The 20,858-nt window shown below is 40.8% G+C and overlaps 1 protein-coding gene across 1 annotated transcript in view; it reads right to left on the minus strand.

Moving 5' to 3' along the window:
* Nucleotides 1–822: 822 nt before the first annotated feature.
* TEX36 (testis expressed 36) overlaps nt 823–20,858 on the minus strand; it is a 62,692-nt gene continuing 42,656 nt past the window's right edge. Inside the window, exons 6-7 of the mRNA XM_056850478.1 lie at nt 1,643–1,793; nt 823–896 (exon numbers count right to left, since the gene is read on the minus strand). Coding sequence (XP_056706456.1) covers nt 823–896; nt 1,643–1,793 — 225 coding nt within the window. The remainder of the gene's footprint in view (nt 897–1,642; nt 1,794–20,858) is intronic.

Consider the following 20,858-nt stretch of genomic DNA (forward strand, 5'->3'; position numbering starts at 1 on the left):
AGGTGGGATCATTCCAGAGTCTAGAAATGTCACTGACAGGTAGGGTTGCCAAATCCCTCTTCTCAACCAGCGGGAGACTTTGGGGGCGGAGCCTGAAGAGGGCAGGGTTTGGGGAGGGGAGGGACTTCAATGCCATAGAGTTCAATTGCCAAAGTGGCCATTTTTCTCCAGGTGATCTGATCTCTGTCGGCTGGAGATCAGTTGAATTAGCAGGAGATCTCCTGCTACTATCTGGCAGTTAAGTAAGCAAAGATTAACACCTCTGTACTAGTACCTAAGGTCAGAAAATAAGTACAGAACATATCACTATAGCCAAATACTCAAAACGTGTAATAAGCATAAGCAAACATCACATAATATATAGTAACTATCAATCCAAGGTTAGTGTCTACAAGAGAGTAACAATCAGTCCAAAGGTGAGTGTCTACAAAAGAGTAACAGTCACAGTCAATACAGCTTGGAAGTCTTCAAAAGTAGAGAAGATAAACAGGGATACGATCGTTTCAAGTCTTCCTCAGTCCCGTTTAGTTTGAGTCTTAACAAGTACACTTGTTTCAATGCAAGCTTTCAAAGCCAGTGGTAATAATCTCCCATAGGGATGAAGAAAAGAAGCATAGCATGTAGAATTAATATTTCATATCTTATGATTTCCAAACAAGGATATTCATTCTCCAGAACATGGTTGCACAGACAAGTTCAATAATTTACAACATTCCCAAATAGGATGCAATGAGTAGCCATTTCCACCCTTAACTGAGCAACAAAGTGACACCAAATATACAAGCAAGCTTCAAAAGAAAGACAAAATGGATTCTTACTGTTCTAAATTGTCTTCATATACTGAAGCTCAGCTGCAACAGTGAACCATATTCCATCTGGGAAAGGCAACAATGTTCCTGTAGAGAAAAAAAGTAAAGAGAATGTGGTATTATAAAGTTATTTGCAGATGCATACTAGATGAGTCGGGTTGCCAGCTATGATTTGGGAAATACCTGGAGATTTGGGGGCGGAGCCTGAGGAAGGTGGGATTTCGAGAGGGGAGGGACTTCAATGCCATAGAGTCCAATTACCAAAGCGGCCATTTTCTCCAGGTGAACTGAGACCAGCTGGAGACCAGTTGTAATAGCAGGAGATCTCCAGGCACCACCTGGAGATTGGCAACCCTATTTAAGGTGAATGATAAGATCCAAGGATGACTGGTCAGAATTGGCCCCAATTTTGTCTTTCTGTTTGTTGTCTTTTATCTGTCCACCAGCTGGTAGCTTCATTTGTATTAAAACAAATTGTAAAAAAATAAAAAAAAAATAGAACAATAAAAGCTAATTTTTCAATGCCTGCTTTGGATAGTGCATTTCAGAGAAGAAATTCTGTTCTGGCTTCCAAACTTTGTCTCTCAGTTTCTAGCAGTCAGTGTGGGAGTGTTAAGATTTTATATATTATATATTTATATATTTTTATATATTGTATATATTTTATTTATTTTAAATATTTTATTTTATGTATTATATATTATATGTATATATTTTATATATTATGTATGTATACCTAAGTATTTGTATCCTACTTGTATCTCCAGCAGGATCTCAAAGAGGCTTAGAAAGAGAAAAATATAATTTAAACAAAGAAAAAAGTCAGCTCCTACTCCTGAGTTGTTCCTGGATCCACTGGGCCAGCTCACTCAGGGTCACAGGCTGTGAGCCATGAGCTAAGAGTGAAGGGCCAAGAACCCTTTGGCGTTTGCCCTTTGGTCTGCATGAAAGGCTTGTGCCCCCAGCCACATCCAGGCTGCTGGCCTGCAACACAGAAGGAACAGAAGCTCAGAACAGAGCCAGTGCAGCTGTCACCAAGATGTTCCAAACCTTCCTCCTTTGCTGAGTTTGAATAATTTTGCATTTGTACTCCTGGCAAAAAAACATTTAGAGTGGACTTTGATTTTTTTTTTTTTTTAGTGCTTCCGTTGTTTAGAGGGTAGACATAAAACAATTAAATTTATAATAACAATTTTGGTTGGGTTTTTTTCTTTAAAAAAACACACACATGACATGAAAAGCTTTGAAAAGCAACCTCACCCAGATCTGGATTAGCATATCCATGGAAGCACAAAATTAGGAGCTGATGATTGACAGCTGTTCCAATCTGCCAGACTGGGAATCATTTGTTTAACAAACACACTAATGCCCATACATGGTCTCTTGGCTGGCTGCAGCCTGCCGCATCTATTTGGATGGCATGGTGCCCACGGACAAGCTGGTCAGTATCTCGCAAGGGCAAAAGGAGCCAGTAATGATGGCTTCATATTGGCATCCTTTATAACACTGCAAGCGCCATGTTTTTTCATGGACAGCTAACACAAGGACCGAACTCCACATGCCTCTCTACACCTCAAGACACTAGCGGAGCCTCAGAGATAAAATTTACATACATTAAACACAGAACATAAAAAAGGATAAAAAATAATAGAATGCCTTGGATGCCTTAAGGATATTGAAAGACATTTATTTGACCAAATGGATTCTCCTGTATACGTAAGCAACCAGTTCTGGATGTTTTGGAATATATAACAGCATAAGTCACATGAGAAACTTCCACCCTTCGTAACCCACTTTCAGTTTTAAATACTTTTATGTTTAGAGATCAGGTTGGTTGGTTTTCCTGACACAGAAGGTACGCCTGCCTCACTGACAGTGCAATCCCAAATAGAGTTACACCCTTATAAGTCTGTTAAAGTCAATGGGCTGAGAAGGGTGTAACTTTGCTTAGGGCTGCATTGTAAGTTACTGTAGTAACTGGTAGTACCTGAGTCCGACTAGAATTCTCAGAATTCTGAGCCGGCTCACTGCTGACTTAACGCCATTCTTAGGACAACCCACACATTCAAACAGCACATGTGGTATTTCATGGAAATGTGACACTTCAGCTGTGTGTGTGTGTGTGGGGGGGGGCATTCCAGTATATGTTTGATTTTACCAAAAGTTGGAGCCTCCTTAGATGCATCAAAAAGGAGGTCTCTAGTTTATCCCTGGTGAGCTTTGCACCTGCAGGGTGATCATAACATGGAGGTGCATCCAAACATGCAATCTCCCATGTGCATAAGTGCACCACTCTGGGGACGTTAGCTCTGTGAGGAATGTACCATGTGTACTGCAGGCTAATCACAAGAATCTTTGATGTGTTCAAAGGAATAAGGAATGAGATGAAGCACTGCTTGGAAATAACACCGTAGAATCCCCTTCCTATAACCTTAAATTGTGGGATACTGGATACTTGTTATGTGGTGACATTGTACATTGCGATTTGTCCCATTTCTAGGTCCAAGTATAATTACTAGGTCCAAGTATAACATTCTCTTGCCCAAAGGCTCGCAACCACTGGTCGTGTACACACCAGATCCCATTCTCTGATGCCATCTGGACCGCCGGTTGGCAGCTGTAGAAGTAAAAGAGGAGTGTGGATGAATACTATCTATGGTCCTCCAGGGAGATGGCAGTGTAGTCCAAAAATTATATGTTTTGTATTCTTTCTCATGGAGTATTTGTCAGACCTGGGCTATAGGCTGATGAAGATAGAGACCAGAACATTGGCCTCATAGTTTTCTTCCACTTTAGCTGATCCCTCTGTTGGAATGGTGCATTGGAGTTACCTCCTCTGAAGAAAGGCTGACCTACGCCTCGCTACCAAATTCTGTTCTCTTCCATCTCCCCCCCCCCCAATACATTCTCCCACTGGATAGTAAAGTGTCGTAACTGCTTCTGTGCAGGGTCCAGGAGAGCCAGCATGGTGTAGTGGTTAAGAACGGTGGTTTGGAGCGGTGGAGTCTGATCTGGAGAAATGGGTTTGATTCCCCACTCCTCCACATGAGTGGCGGACACTAATCTGGTGGACTGGATTTGTTTCCCTACTCCTGCACACGAAGCCAGCTGGGTGACCTTGGGCTAGTCACGCTCTCTCAGCCTCACCTACCTCACAGGGTGTCTGTTGTGGGGAGGGGAAGGGAAGGTGATTGTAAGCCAGATTGATTCTCCCTTAAGTGGTAGAGGAAGTTGGCATATAAAAACCAACTCTTCTCCTCCTCCATCTGCCACTTTCACCTGGAGAAAGTTTTATGCCCTAAGCATTGACCACCATATCTGCTGCATCCTACTCTGCCTTCCTGCTACTACTACTATCCTGCTATTCTACTCTCTGTATTCTTTTTCTCTCCTCTGGCCCATCAATGTATCTAATTGCCATCTGTGGATAATTAAATCTGGAGATTGAAGACATGAACAGACAAGACAGAGCTTACTACAAAACTGAAAAACACCTCAGGTTTGCAGAAAAACTACCAGGTGACGTGGTACCATGCAACCTCCATGACTCACCTAGGCCTGGCTGCTCACTACTGTTTAACAGCAGCCATTGCATGAAAGCTGGAGTGGTGTAGTAGTTAGAGTTTCAGATTAGGATCTGAGAGATTGAGCTTCAAATTCCCACTCTGTCATGGAAGGTCACTGACTGCAGACTGTCAGCCTAACCTACCTCACAGGATTGTTATGAGAATAAAATGGAGGAGAATGGTGTAAGCTGCTTTGGGACCCCACTGTGGAGAAAACTGAATATAAATGAAGCAAATAAATAATAAATATACGTGAAGATGGGAGGAGATAAAATGTAGGTGGGAAGAAGAGCAGGAAGTATGTAAAGATGAGGATGTGGGGAGTCACCAGTAGGAAGAAAAGAAAACATAGTGTGGGGAGGGAATTCAGCACAAACTGAGGTGCCCCCTGCAAGTCCTTGTGGGTTTTTCACCATGTAACTGTGCCCAGCCTGGCGACCAGCACAAAGCAGCTTGGGAGAGCCTGAGTCTGAAGCTAGAACCACACAGAGTTTTCCCAAAGAGGCTGCCAAGGGAGGAAATGAGAGAAAGCTGAAGAAAGGGGGGGGGCAGATAAAGGAAGGTTGCTTGGTGAGTGGGAAGGAAACAGGAAAAGGATAACAATTATGGGGGCTTTCAGGGAAGGGAAAGAGGAAATTGTGGGGGAAGGGGAAAATCAGATGCCTTCCACATCCCTACCTCCACAAGTCCTTGCTGGTCTCCCACTTGTTCCTATCTAATCTTGTACTTTTCTTATGTGTTTGTTCATAAAAGGTAATTTAAAATTGATAAGGTTCTGCACTCTTCTGTTAGCCTTGTGTTTACTCTGGACAGCCAATCCATATTTTTTCTGGAACAGCTCTCCTTACTAGGCCAATACTAAGGTCCCCTTTTTCATTGCTTTGCAATACTATTGCTCTGTTCCTCTGCATGAAGGGGTTGCTGGCATATTAGTGACCATTTTGTTCTACTTCTGTTCACTTTCAGCAGCAACATAGTACGATGGGGTTTGAAGTCCACACAAGAGTCATGAGTTGGCCACTCCATGTCTAGCATACTACTACTGAAAAGCAACATGGGCTATGAAATAGATAAACACATAGCCAGAACAGACTTCTTAATTTTCACAGGAGTCATTAAATTCTGAAAGTAAATAAGAAAGTAGCTTAGAATTTATTCTTCATTATTCTTTCTCTTGTGATCCACAGTACCAACTATAGTATGCAAGAAGTAAAAGCAAATAGATGCAGGAGAACAAACGTTGTACTGGTTTGAAATAAAAACGAGAAGTCACTCCTTTGGTTTGTATTGTATCATCTTTGCTGCATTTGGCACTTTTCTGTTTCTGCCTGGCTGCACTAAACCCCTTTTGGAGCTGCAAACACCGCTGATGTGAAAATTAAATTTGTTCAAGGAAAGATTTGAAAGAAGAATTCTGTATGTTTAGAGAAACAAATGTTATGCCCATCAAATTATAAGACCAGTTAGTGTCTTTCTCATTTGATAACTGAAGAATGTGTCGTTGTCTCAAGGAAGCAGTCACTGAATAAGAACATTTTGGGAAAGTTACCATTGCTGCCCTTCTCCAAATGAAAAATCTTAATGCTAATTCATTCATTTGTGTTACTGACGCATTGCATAGTTGTTTTTGTATGTGACTCATCCAGCACAATTAATTGTCATCTGATGTCAACTCAAAGCCAATATTTTTTGTGGAAACATTTCACACATTGGAAATATTTTATTGCACGGCGTGTATTATTTTTATTGCATTGTGTTTACATTTTGTAATCTGTCTTGAGTCTCAGCAAGAAAGACTATAAATAAATAAAGAAAAAAAGAAAGGGTCCCCCCCAATAATGCATATTTTCCCTTTTGATGCATAAAATAAATTGAACAATCCTCCTGTGATATTCTGACGGTTATGAGGTATATTGGAGACACCCGTGTCATATCTATCCCCTTGCTTTATATGTGTGTCTCCTGCTGATCCATTCCGCTCTATGAGTGAGAAGGAACGCAAAGCCATGTTGAACTATTATGTTAAGTGGAGAAATGGCTTATTCCCATAGGCTTGGTGCGGCCTGGTCATTGATGAGAGAACAATGGGCTTGTGGGCAATTTGGCAGGGGCTGTTTAAAATATTAACTGCAAACATTTGGTAATTGTAGATACATGTGTAGGTTGCCTTCAGTCCAGGTGACAAACTGAGATATAAATGGGCATAAACACATATTTTGGGCACAAACGTCTACCTGGGCTGCTGAGCTTAGCAGTAAAATGATTTGAGTAATAGACTGAAAAATGTGGTAATTGTCACCAAGTGTTCTTTAGGCTCCTATTGTTTTGGGTCAACACTTACCTTTTCTGCTGGGCATGCAAAACCACAGATACCCCTCCTGAGATATCTGGCCGACGTGATAGCAAGCAAATGTTTCTCAGCGAAATTACAGAGCGTAAAGCTGCGGAAAACGGGGGACATGTGTGATATTTTTTGGATTGCGGACTCCTGGCAGAAAGTGGCAGTTATTAAATAATCCGGTCAGAATTTCAGGGAGCTACTCTTTAATTTTCCAGGAAGGGGGGATTCTAAAATTAAGTCTTTGGGTGAAATACGTTGCTGTTGATCTGAATATTCTCACTAGCTTTCTCCCCTTCCCCCGCTCCAAACAAGATAATTAGACAGAAGCAAATAAGATGTAGATAGCTAGGAAACAGAAGAGTCCTGACATGTGTACAACATGCTGCCAACCATATGGCATTCTATAGATATTGTTACAGATGAAAATTGCACCACACGCTGCGCTGTACATTAATACAGAAAGAGTATACAGTAATTCACGTTCATAAACGGAGAGTATCCTCTGTTGGCTAACAGAATTTTTTTTTAAATTCTCCTCACAGCATTTTATTTTAAATGACAGTGTTTTCTATTAATGGGTGGGCACTGTCAGCTTCCTGACCCCGGCCGAGAAGGATGTCTTTTTGTTCAAATGGCAGCCATCATTTCTGTGAAGCGATGCATGTAAAAAAGCAAGTAAATGCAATTCACCTCACATGCAGCTGTCACTCATGCTGACATCGACATGTTGAGAGTATTTTCTCAAAGTTTTTTTCCATGTGACCCACAAGTTAAAGATCAGGGAGGTTACCTTCATCCAGCCCATCCACGTGTCAATCATCCCCACCTAAAAATGAAAGTTACAAACAAGCTGCTGCTACTATTTATACTCTCCTGCCTGTCCCATCTTTTTCACGTCAATCTTGCAGTTTCTCATTATAGCTACATCATGCTTCTCCCTCCCTACCCCCCACCCCCGCCCATCTACTATAGCACAAATTAAGTTCCTTTGTCTTGCTCCCCCCCGACAGATGCTGCTTTTTTCCTTCAGAATTTTGTAAAATTAAAAAAAAGTTCATTGTGTTGGGGCTTCTGCCTCCCCCTCAGTAACAGTGAAAAGAATTTCTAAACGGTATTAAATACTTAATTTTTAAAATTCCTGGCTTCTGGCGGTCATAGGCGCAATCTTGATTTTCACAGACTGGGAAGGAACAGCTTTTTATTTCCACTGGAAACAAGCGGTCTCTCTCAATCTCATCTAGCAATGTCTCTCTCCGTCTTTGGCTGCTTCTCTGCAAACTTCATCCTTTGCAGAGATGTCTACAGATGGACATTTTCAAGCATGAGAAGCTCTTAACAATTTGTCTCGATGGAAATAAAAAGGAATTGGATTAACAAAGAAACGTAACCCTCCCTTAGTCACCCCTGTCACAACTTTCTATTCGGAAGTTGAGTTCATGCTCTTTATAGAGGCATCATGCATTTTCTTTTAATTGGACAAAGGGCACACATATTTACCCACTCGGCTATGCATAAAATAGGGGTAATAATGAAAAAAAATATAGCATTATACATAATGCAGTTTTGTGAATAAGATGTCTTACAAGCAGTATATTTACTTTATGGTCCTGGCAAACAACCAAACAATAAAACCTTGCATTTTTTATAAATATGCCATTTGGAATTCGAAGTATGCAGTCAGTCACCCCATATGCAACAAAATGGCATATATTTGTAGCATATGGCCATTATTATCCATGCAGTGATTCCATCTAGATTTGATTACTGCAATATGCTATATGTGGGGCTGCTTTTGGAGACTGTCCAGATGTTGCAAATGCAGCCTAAAGACAGCACATATTATGAGGGAAATGCATTGCCTGTACTCAAAGACCTACAGTGATTGACTATTTCCTGCACAAATCAAATTTATTTGGTTTTAAATATATACACCCTGCCTTTCCCTTGTGGTATTCACCTTTCACCAGTTTGAGTTCAATTCCCCACTCTGCCATGGAAGTTCACTGGGTGACCTTGGGCCAGTCACATACTCTCAGCATAACCTACCTCACAGGGTTATTGTGAGGATAAAATGAAAGTCCCTTTAGGTCCCCACTGGGAGAAAGAAGAAGAAGAGTTGGTTTTTATATGCCAACTTTCTCTACCACTTAAGGGAGAATCAAGCTAGCTTACAATCACCTTCCCTTTCCATTACCCTACTGATAATGAAGGTATAGTGACCCTGGTAATGCTTCTGCTTGAAGTCCAACAATTTGAGATGGCTTTGCATATGTGATAAGGTATATATATATATACACACATACACACACACATACCTATATATAGATATATTCAGCCATTGTAACCCATAGAAAATTATTCTGAAGCCACCCTGGGCATTTAGCCTAGAGGGCACACTAAAGTAGGCCAGAAGTATGTTTAGTTTATTTCATAATGTGTGTGGCGGAAATGTGGCATTTTGTGCAGAAATTGTCATGGCCTATAAAATATGAATTTCAGTATACACAATTTTCATGACAGCTGACTTAAATTTGTCACAGGGCAGGGTAGATTTGCCTTGGTTGAAATGTTCCCCTGAAATAAATCCTTTGAGTGATCCTGTAGCCAAGTATTCCAAATTCTTTGAGCATACGGGCCTTCTAGATTTTTTTGATGAACTTCCCCAAAGCCTCGAGGAGGCCTTTTGGTTGCAATCCTCCTCTAGCATCTGGCCTATCAATACTATGCAATGTATTTCTTTTCCTCTTAGAAATTCAACAAACTGGTTATAGTTGTCAAAAGCCGCACCAGTGGATAAAGTGATCATCTCATTCCTTCAGGAGTTACCCACAACACTGCTGATGAAAGTGATCATCTCATTCCTTCAAGAGTTACTCACAACACTGCTGATGAAAATATCAGTTATCTCTCCAATTCTTCAGTTGCCCTATAGCTGACACAATGACCTAGTCCATTTAGCACTTTGATGTCCTTTCTACTTCCAATCATGTTATGGCCATCTCAAGCTGAAGATGTTTTTCAGGTTTCACTCTTCCATTAGTAACTGCATACAATACATCCTGAGATAATGATTTAATCTTCCTTTTAGTGGTCTCATTCTTTCCTCTCCCATAATGAGATGTTTAAAGAATGACTTCAGTAAGCATGGAGCCCGAGCAGCTCCCTCAAGAGTGTGCCTCTGGAACAAAGCTTCTTGACGAAGCCATCTATCAACGTTGAATATCTTGCACAGAACAAAAGCTAAATTATGGGAATTCTCATGTCTTTCTAGTCAGTGAATGCTTCTTCCGCAGCCTTGTCTACCCTCATGGAAATCTTGAATATGTCATCTCTGTGTTGTGCATCTACATCCTTCTATAAAGCACTGTGGTGTGCAAAGAGCTTTGCTGTTGACCGACTGTTCTTGTCGCATCTGTTAATTCAAGTTCTTCAGCGTATGTTATTGATTATTTATATTATTATTAAAATGTTTATACCCTGCCTTCCCTCTTGGTTCAAGGCAGCTTATATTGGCTATGGATGTTCTTTACCAGATAACTGTCCCCATCGAACAATAATGGGGCAAAGAAATTGACACCAATTATAACAGCATGCAGAAACCAGTGGGAGAACAATTCAGTTTTCCAGGACACTTTGATGCCAACCACCATTTATCACAAAATTAGCTTCCAAGGAAGACACCTGTGTGAACCTGATGAACTTGAATTTACCAATACATCTGATTTCATTAGACTAGGGGAAATGGTATCCCCTGACTATACAGTTGTTCAATTCTTTTAATAAAGCAAGAAATATTATATTAACATCAGTTAACTGCTGTTGTGAGTGGTCTTCATGCTTATCATGTGTTCATTTGAGCTTTCCACAGAAATGACTGACTATACTACTTGCTTCATCACCATTTGGCATCACTGTTTATATATTTTTCTTTCTGTAATAATGTGCATATATCTGCCAGCTGAAGATAACATTTCATGAATCTGATCGCATGGGCTTTTGTCTATGGAAGCTTTCACCACATCTGTCATTTTTAAGGTACCATACATCTTTAGCAGATAGTCTTCTTGAAGACTTTTGTCATTTATTAAATCATACTTTCCCTCAAATACAGAAGACATACCTCCCTGCTCTTATACCACAATGCCTTATTATACCATTTTGGTTATGCTTGGTATCAAGCATTTCCAGCTTTCTTCTGGTACTCAGGCCAAATGAGACGCGATGGCATCCTTGAGTCCAACATGGGTTGCCAGAACCATTTTAAAACTTGAAATGGGTGATTTAAGATTGATGTGAGGGCCTGAACCTTATTGGGGCCGCTGTATGGCATGACGGGGTGCTCTCGTTTCCCCCACACACATACACCTTTTCAAGTGCCAAATGGCCACCATGCCCTGCAGCCATTTCAGCACTTGAAAAGATACCAGGGGTGGGGGGAGGGAAACAAGATTTCCTCATCCCAACATGCTACAGGCCCAATCCAGATTGGGCCCTTGTGGTATTTTTAAATCACCCATTTTAGGCTGGGTGGTGTTCCCATGTTGGACATAAGGATGCCATCACAACCAGTGTGGCCGTTAGCTTGACAGAGGCTGTGGTAACAAACGTTATTTGCAGCCCTGTCAATACAGTTGCTTATGGTGAAAATGGCTTCATCTTTAAGACCTGTAGGGGGCTTCATGGTTTTTCTGGAATTCTTTGCTGCATATAGGGACTGATTTTTGTTCTTTATGCATGTGCTGTTTTTCAAATCCATCGAAAATTGACTTCCTCCTTCCCAAACAACGTCTTAATTGTTGTTTTGGTGCCTGTATTTTACAGCTCATTCTTGAGAGCTGCAGCAGGTGGGGTCGGTGGCGCTTGGCTCCAAAGAGGTTTGGCCACTGCAGCAGGGGGGAAAGAAGGTGTTTTAAAAAATAAAAATAAGAAAAGGGGGGGAAGCCCTATTGAAAACAACGATGCTGCAACAACAAAAAGCTGGCGCAGCACTGCTGCTGCTTAAGGGGGTGTTCCCAGGCAGAAAGGGGTTAGGAAGCTGCCTACCAGCAGCTCTGCCCCCAAAATGCCCCAGGAATGCTTCCCAGGATGCCTGTGTGAGGACTTGCTCCAGCAGGCATCTGAGGGCTGTTCTGTTGTGGCAGTCCAGGGGGGCTGGCACAAGTGGCACTATGCTGGCATCCATGCCAGTTTACATGGTGCAAGTGGCACAGACACCGGCGTAGGGGTCACGGCACCGCCAAAGCCCATTCAGCCCCCAAACTCAGGAATGGGCGGTTAGCTCTGTTTTTAATGTTTTAATGATGTGTGTGTATTTGTACAGGGTGTTGGTTTCAAATGGTTTTAAAATGTGATTTTAATATTTTAATTTTTAGCTGCCTTGGTGGCCATTATGAAGGCAGAAAGGCAATATATAAGTTTTGTAAATAAATTTAAAATTTCCTCTACTTGCTGAAGTTATGAGTTGATCACCTTTCATAAGAAAATACTATTTACACTGATGACATAGTGCCATGTACAACGGCAAGACCCAAGGACTTGAAATCTGGAGTTGCAGATAAACATACATTTGGAGAAGGATAAACCTCTCAAAGTATGAAAAATGAAAGAGATGCAAAGACACATACACAAGGAGCCACTTCTCTTCTCCTGACACTGCAAACAACTTTTGTTAAGCTTCTAAGAATTGGCCCCTTTTAAGAGGGGAAAGGGGCCATAGCTCTGTTGGGAAAAATATGCTTTGGATACAAACTGTCCCATGTTGAATCCCTGGATAAAGGATCTTAGGTAGCACAAATACCTGTAAATGAAGTCTCTTGGAGAATGGCTACTGTCGTGTCCCAGGGCCAGAGGCAGGGAAGCAGGGTCAAGAGTGGTCCAAAATCAAAGCCAGTTTGACTGTAGAGTTCCATTCTAAGTAGTACAAATGCAGTCCAAGAGAGTAGTCAGGAGTCAGTCCAAAGTCATAGGCACACAGAGTTTACTTTCAAGGTACAAACACAGTCCAAGAGAATAGTCAGGAGTCAGTCCAGAGTCATGGGTAAACAGAGTTCCACAGTACAGTCACAAGGTAGTGGCACATGTTGCTTCCATGCCCATCTGGATGCAAGCCCATGCTTAAATAACCCTAGGAGGAACCAGCTGTTGCTGGTTCCTCTGACTCAGCACTCCTTGCCAGAGGAGACTCATTATCCTCACTGTTGTCAGCTGGCAATGCTCTTCATTGTGCTTGCAATCTAGCACTTCTCCTACGCTCGAGTAGGACTGATCTGCTTTTCCTGTGTCGCTGCTATATAATTTTTTTATAATTCCATTTTTCCTGAAAATCTGTGATTGGCCTATTATGTATAAAATATGTCAATTTTGCCATAGTTGTGTATTCTGTTAATTTGTTAATCCATTCATGAAAATCTGGGTATTTCTCTGCTTTCCATTTTGCTGCATATACCACTCTTGCTGCCATAACCATATATGTGTTTTTTAAATATTGCTTGGTAAAATATTTAATAACATACATTTTGAGTCCATCACAAACTTAATTTTTTTAAAAAAAATGCATTTCATCGTGTATCATTATCCAAAACTTCCTTGCTTTGTGACATGTCCACCACATATTATTAAATGTTGCATCTGTATTATCACATTTCCAGCATTTCCCATTATAATCTTTGTTGGCTTTTGTTGTATCTTTAGGAGTGATGTACCATCTAAAAAATATTTTATACCAGTTTTCTCTTAATACTTGATATTTGGTGAATTTTATTTCTTTAGTCCAAAGATTCTCCCATTTACTCATGTGTATACTTTCTCCAGAGTTTTGCATTCATTTTATCATACAGTCTTTAACTTGCTCTGTTTCGGTATCATATTGTAATAATAGCCTATAGCACAAATTTCAACCATGTATGTGGTGGTGAGGTAAATCAAGCTTACCCGGGGGGGGGGTGGTCTTTGGGATGCAGGCTAAATGCCCAGAAGTTGCTTCATGAGATTTGTTTCTTATATATGTACAAAAGACCCCCTAGACAGTGGAGGAAAATATGTACCTATGAGGGAGCTAAACCGGTAAAGGTCTCTTGCTGTACTAGAGCATGGAGTGCCGAATTCAGGGATGTGGAAGGAAACATGTTAGAGTGAACTTTTCAACTAAAATAGCAGGAGAGAGTTATATAATTAAATAGGATACCAGACCCCAAATGTCAAATAAGGATGAAGACATCAAAGAGAAACAGCACTCTCTGATAAAGATCAAGAGAGAAAGCTAAAAGTTTTATGGCATATGCTGACAAATGGCTGAAGTAAAATATAACAAAGTTACTTGATTTAGTGATATTTCTACAGATTTTCTGAACTACAGTGCTGAGGAGATCAAAGGATAGAGTCAGAAACAAAATGCCAAAAGAAATTGCAGAATTCCCCCCCCCCCCCCCATTCATATTCCATTCCTAAGGCACAGAGACAAAAAATGTATGGGAGCATTTGAAGAGGTCGTTCTGGCAATTTGGCAAAGATGCATTTTTTAATTTGGACTTCATTGCTTTCATTACAGAAATGGCCAGGTGGAATGGATTAATGGGTACCTCACATCTTCAGACCAAATGAAGAAGTTCTTTGGACTCTGATTTCTTAGGGGTGTTTTTTTTCCTGGTATGACTTGATTGAGCATTCCCAGCCAATCCAGTTTCTTCTCCATACACATACCTTTTATTTTCTCAACAATGTTTCTATTGTCGTTGATGGTACTTTTCTCCCATATGCCTGTTGAACACAGTCTCCATTATGTACAGATTACTCTGCTAGGTCTGTTGACTAAGCTCCTCTATCAACTGTTAGACTGGGTATTCTCTGCTGGCAGAACCATGTCTCATGTTTGTTCTATTTCTCTTTGTGAAATCTGCTGTCATTTCACTGCCTACATCCAGAGAATATTATTATTGTTCCACAAGGCCTTCTTTTCTGGTACTGATTTTAAGAGCCCATTTAGAATTTAGTGAAAGCTCATTTGTAGTAATCAAGTGTATACTAAGTATAAAAGAAAAATAGGTCTCCCCCCTAGTTCAGAAAATAAGCTTCACTGTAAAAAAAAAAGTAAGCTTCATTATGAAAGATAACTGATTAACTGATTAAAAACCTAAATTAGTCATTCTCTTTTCTACTCAAACTGAACATTAAATGTCTTTTGATAGTGCTACAAAGTCTGCCATCATTTTATATTTGGAGGAATCATCTAAAGGGATGTACACATTCAACCTCACATTTAAATGAGCAAGAACATTAATTTAAATGTACACATATGGATTCAAATGTTTTAATGTTTTTAAATAGCCAACTAATGATCGAGTTCCTTAAAGGAATCTTTTTAGAATATCTGTGTTATTGCTCTCTGTGTTACAGTTTTATTCATAAGAGATTTTGCAGAAGCTATTCCCATGATGAAATTACTAATTATTAAATTGGTTTATTGTGAGTCAGAGTGAGATATATTAAGAATCTAGAAGTAGCCGAGAATCTGGCATCCCTGTATCTGGATCAGACGTACACATGGGGTATATAACAAATATTACCATATATATCTGCTGAGTATACATCTTTTTTAGAATCGTACTGAGCTTCAGATCTGCTGTGGGTTGCCCTCCATTCTTGCATTTGGGACTCTTATTCACAGTCATTGACAGAATAAATTTTCCTAAGCATCCCAGCCAGCTAAAGTTTTAAAAAGGGAAACATGTCGTTCTTATAAACTGTCCGGCTCCTGGTTCAATTTAGAGTCTGCTGCATTACTATTTATCAGTCTTTATTAATATGGTCATCGACTAGCACAGTTCACAGCAAAATTCAAAACAGGAAAAAAGGGGATATATATATATATATATATATATATATATATATATATATATATATATATATATATATATATATATATATATAAAGTAAAGAGGGGATATATAAAATCATATATATCCCCTATAATTATATAATATATAATTAATATATATCCCCTCTAAATGCCTAAAATTATATTACAGGCATGTGTGTGTGTGTGTGTGTGTGTGTGATTTAAATTAACTTCCACACATAAATTAACTTGTAATTTAAGGGAAATACAACTTAAGTAAAATAATAAATAAGGTTACTAAAAAATTCTGTAATATATGACTAAAAGTTTAAACTGTCAGCGATTGGTGAATTTTACAAACTGCTGAACAGAACTTCACAGTACATGCCGAAACCAGTGGTTTTTCATCGATAAGTAACATATCAGCATAAACTGAATCTGATTGACCGGGATACCTACTAAGCAAGGGAAGACTAAACGTAGGACAAACTTCTTGATATAAAGGGCAACAAAGTAAAACATATTCCATAATTTCAGTCTCCCCTAAACCACAGGGACACAGCCTGTCTGCCTTTGCAACCTTTTTTTTTTATTGCCCATCCAAAACTGCAGAAGGGAGTGCTTGACACCGAGCAATGGAGGAAGCTTTCCTATGACTAAAAATCTCCAAATAGGCGAGATAAGCAGCCAGGGAAACTAGATATCTGGAAGTTTCAGAAGACCAGGAAAGCTGGTGATCCCTCTAACAGCTCATTCCTGAGCTGGGAGGCTGAAATTATTTAGGAGGTGGGCAAGGGCCTGCACCAGTGTCCAGGCCACGTGCACTGCCTGGAGTGGCACAGGCGCCAGCATTGGGCTGCACACACTGGCCTCCCTGTGCTGCAATGGCAGCATGGCCCTGGGACACCGATACAGCCTCCTGACGGCATCCTGACGGTGCACCTCTGTCGTCTCAGGTGCGTTCCAGGGGTGGAGGCGTCTTTAGGTGACTTCCTAAGCCCCTTCAGGCCAGGAATGCCCCCTTTGCTCTTACCTGCAGTTACGCCACCTTTTTAGATGGTATAGCCCCGTGGAACACTATGGAGCAGTTCCATGGTAAGGGCAAGGATTTGGCTTCGGGGGGGGGGGATCCTCCTTTGGAGGGGGTGTAACTGCTCTGCCTCCAGTCAACAGCTCAGCCATCCCATCCCCCCAGGAATGGGCTGTAAGTCTGCCTGCCGCTCATTATCCAACACCTTTTGTTTTAAACCTTGTTTTGCCTGCTCATATCCCATTTCCACGACAGAATGAGGGGAGAACCCCAAGCTCGCCAGCTTAGTCTTGACTGCCTTTAACCCCATAGATTGATAACTGTCCCGAAGAATCAAGGGAGTTAAGCCTTGAGGACTGAAATTTAACTTTAGCCAAAGGTTAATGGAGTCATGGCCCACCCTAGCCTTTGACGTTAACCATGCCCATCTCCAAATGCAAATTTGCATTTGATACACCGGGGTAGTTGAAGGGCTACTCTCAGAAATTTCAATTGTACCCACACCAGAGGAATAAAACAGGAAGGTGATGGCCCAGTCATTGTTCTGTATAGAAGTTGAGCCAATGATTTAGCCTGAAAGCACCCAGGTATGGAGCTCACTGAGTGCCAATGTTTAAAAATGATCTTTTTTATACCCATGGCTAGAAAGGTGTGTTGTAAGAACGAAGTGAGAATCTCACTGTGGGGCTTACTTTTATCCTTAAATAAAGCAGATCTATCTAAATCATCTGCCCTTCTCCTCACTTTTTCAATAGTTGTAACTGGATATCCCCGGAATTTAAAGGTCTAGTTAATGCCAATGCCGATTGTGCATAGTCATTAGGGGAGGAGGAGTTTCTTTTCAATCGGAGAAACTGCCCATATGGTAAGTTGTCCTTTAGGTGTTTTGGATGGAAAGATCTATAATGCAATGGTGCATTCCTATCGGTGTCCTTCTTATGGGGCAAACGTCTAGAGTTTGATCTCTTCTAATGTAAACAATGATGTCTAAAAAGGCAATATATTCTCTATGGACCTGCCCAACAAATTTAATAAGTTAAGGGCAGCTGGGAAATAAGTTAAGGAAAGCTTGTGTGTGAGTGTAAAGTGCCGTCAAGTCACAGCCGACTTATGGCAACCCCTTTGTTGAGGTTTTCATGGCAAGAGACTAACAGAGGTGGTTTGCCAGTGCCTTCCTCTGCACAGCAACCCTGGTATTCCTTGGTGGTCTCCCATCCAAATACTAACCAGGGCTGACCCTGCTTAACTTCTGAGATCTGATGAGATCAGGCTAGCCTGGGCCAACCAGGTCAGGGCTAAGGGGAAGCTTAGTACATTAAAATTAATTATATTATAGGCAGATTTTTGTACAGCATCAGGTACATAGTCACAGTTGGCTTTCCTTGAGTCAGAGGCTTGCAAAACGACCCCTAAATGCTTAAAGCAGGCCACATGCTCTATCTTATGGCCATTTATGCTTAGGGTTGCCAGGTCCCTCTTCAGCATCAGTGGGAGGTTTAGGGGGGTGGAGCCTGAGGAGGGCAGTAGAAACCACAAAAACAAACAAATTCCATAGTTAGCTGTTCTCATTGCAGACTGCACTATACATTATGGGCACTTTCACACATGCTGAATAATGCACTTTCAATCCACTTTTAATGTACTTTGCAGCTGGATTTTACTGTGTGAAACAGCAAGACCCACTTGCAAATGATCGTTAAAGTGGATTGGAAGTGCATTATTTGGCATGTGTGAAAGTGCCCATTGTGTCAAATAACATCCTGTATTAGTAATAGATTCTGTAGAAGATTCAAACACAGGCAATGCTATGTTAAGGTTGTACTTCAAAAAGAAAACATACAAGTAATTTTCTTTTTAGAATAGTTCGGAAAGATACAAGGACAAAATTGGTCCTGCTGTATCATTAATCTGCATTCTAGGATGCTTAATTTACAAGTGGGAAGCATTATATGCAGCTGGATTCTAGATAAAAATTATCTGTGCACATTAAACAGGCTATGTACAACCGTGGGTTTTAATTGCTGCTGCTTAGGAAATGTAAGCACTGCGGAAGCAGAGATGATAAATTGGGCATGGGGAAATTGGCCACAGTGCATGCTGATTAACACTCTATGTTTTGAGGTGGGCCACCCAAAGAAGAACTGGGCTGGTAGACAAATGAGACATGAACTCATTCATGGCAGCTTTCACTCCTTCTATGTTTGTGGCTTTGGACATGTGATGGAAAACTGACCACCACTACAACCACTGAAGAGCAGTGACCTTGGAACCATCACCACTATCCTAGATTTGCATTTTTTCAGTGGTTGCAGGGTAAATGATGGCGCTAAAGGTCACTGCTGTTCCACTGTGTAAATGGGCTGTCGCTTTCTTGTGTTTCTCCCTCCTAGACATTTGAGGAAACAACAGAACTGACTGTGGACCTGCTTCTTTTTTAGTTTGCTCTTCCCCAAATGGAGGAGGAAATGACTTGCTAATATGCTTTACGTTTGTTAACATTCAAGAAATGTAAAAAAGTTTTATATCCGTTAGGGAGCACAGTTAGCATTCCTAGTACAATATTGGAAGGTGCTAACTTTGACAGGATATATACTGCAAGAGCCTTTGACTTGTAAAATTTTACTTAACCTGGCCGTGGTGGGAAGTGCTGTCACAGCCGACTTATGGTGACCCCGTGGGTGCTTTTCACGGCAAGAGACGTTCAGAGCTGATTTGCCATTGCCTGCCTCTGCATAGTTACCCCTAGACTGACTTGGTGGTCTCCCATTCAACTACTAACCAGGGCCGACCCTGCTTAGGATTCAAGATCTGACAAGATCTCGCTAGCCTGGGCTATCCAGGTTATTTATTTATTTAGTTCGTTTTTTTATCCCGCTCTCACTCCCTGGCCAAAGCCGGGCTCAGGGCAGCCCACAACATGTAATAAATGCAATAAAACAGTATAAAACACAATAAAATCCCAACAAAACTACATAATAATAACAATAAATAATGTAACAATTAAAATAACAGATGGGGCTCGTAGAAAACATGGGTGTCGCTGCAGGGCCTGCAAGCGACCAGAGCCCCCCATACATTTCAGTATCATAAGGGAGGGGTCGGGAGGCCCCCATAGATGACAAAACCATATCATTAATCTACTTAACCTATCCCCCCACTCATCTATGGGGGTTACCGCATTATGTATTCCCAGCGGTGTATTAAGAGTTTGAAAATGTTATAAAAAACATCGCTTTAAAAGGGGTTTTGGATGCCACGGCTAAAAAATGGTTGGAAGACGTCTTCACAGCTAAAGGGGCCAAACAAAGTGCGAACAGTATTTTTTATAACGTTTTCAAACTCTTAATACATCGCTGGGAATACAAAGTGCGGTAACCCCCTATGAAAAATACTTGTTGAGCTTTGACTCTCAAGCCAATTCTGGTGAAACTATGATGTAATTTATCTACAGTACTTATTGTTTGTATCAATGCTGACTGGCCAAGATTTTCTAGTATCCTAGCATCCTATGTGCCTGTGGCTGTGAAATCAAGAGACCATAAAAAGAAACAAAATAAGCAATCCCATCCCTTACTCACTGACACTGCAAGAATTTATTCTATCATGTGTCATCGTATTATTCTCCTAGAACTCACAGGGTATTTTTTTTTACAGTGACCCCTTTATGATGTCAGGGCCGTTGCCCTAAGAAATCAGTATTTTCTATAGCTGTAGCTGCTTGTGGATTCACAAATAGGGAGTGGGGTATATTCAATTTGCATTGAACTACAAGAAAGGAACTTTTTTTGATAAAGTTATAAGTCGTTTCCATGTTTTGATGCATTACAAATGTACAGCTAGATCATATCACACCATGGAACCCAGTACAACTCATATCTTTTGGGTTTGTAGCTTCACAGCATCAGTTACCATGTGAAACTGATTGGCAGAATCCGTGCTGGCTGCCTTTGCAAATCTTTATGTTTAGAAATATTTTATATTTTCCTTTAGGAAAATTTCAGTCCTGTTTACGCTAATGATAAATGTATGGCCATATTCTGTAGGCTTACACCAATATAATGAAGACGAGAGCTAGATGTGGGAGCCAGTGTGATGTGGTGGTTAAGAGCGGTGGTTTGGAGCGGTGGAGTCTGATCTGGAGAACCGGGTTTGATTCCCCACTCCTCCACATGAGTGGCGGACACTAATCTGGTGAACTGGATTTGTTTTCCCACTCCTACACATGAAGCCAGATGGGTGAACTTGGGCAAGTCACATTCTCTCAGCCCCACCCACCTCA

Source organism: Euleptes europaea, chromosome 5 (assembly GCF_029931775.1).
Source record: "Euleptes europaea isolate rEulEur1 chromosome 5, rEulEur1.hap1, whole genome shotgun sequence".
In the NCBI taxonomy this organism is placed as follows: Eukaryota; Metazoa; Chordata; class Lepidosauria; order Squamata; family Sphaerodactylidae; genus Euleptes; species Euleptes europaea.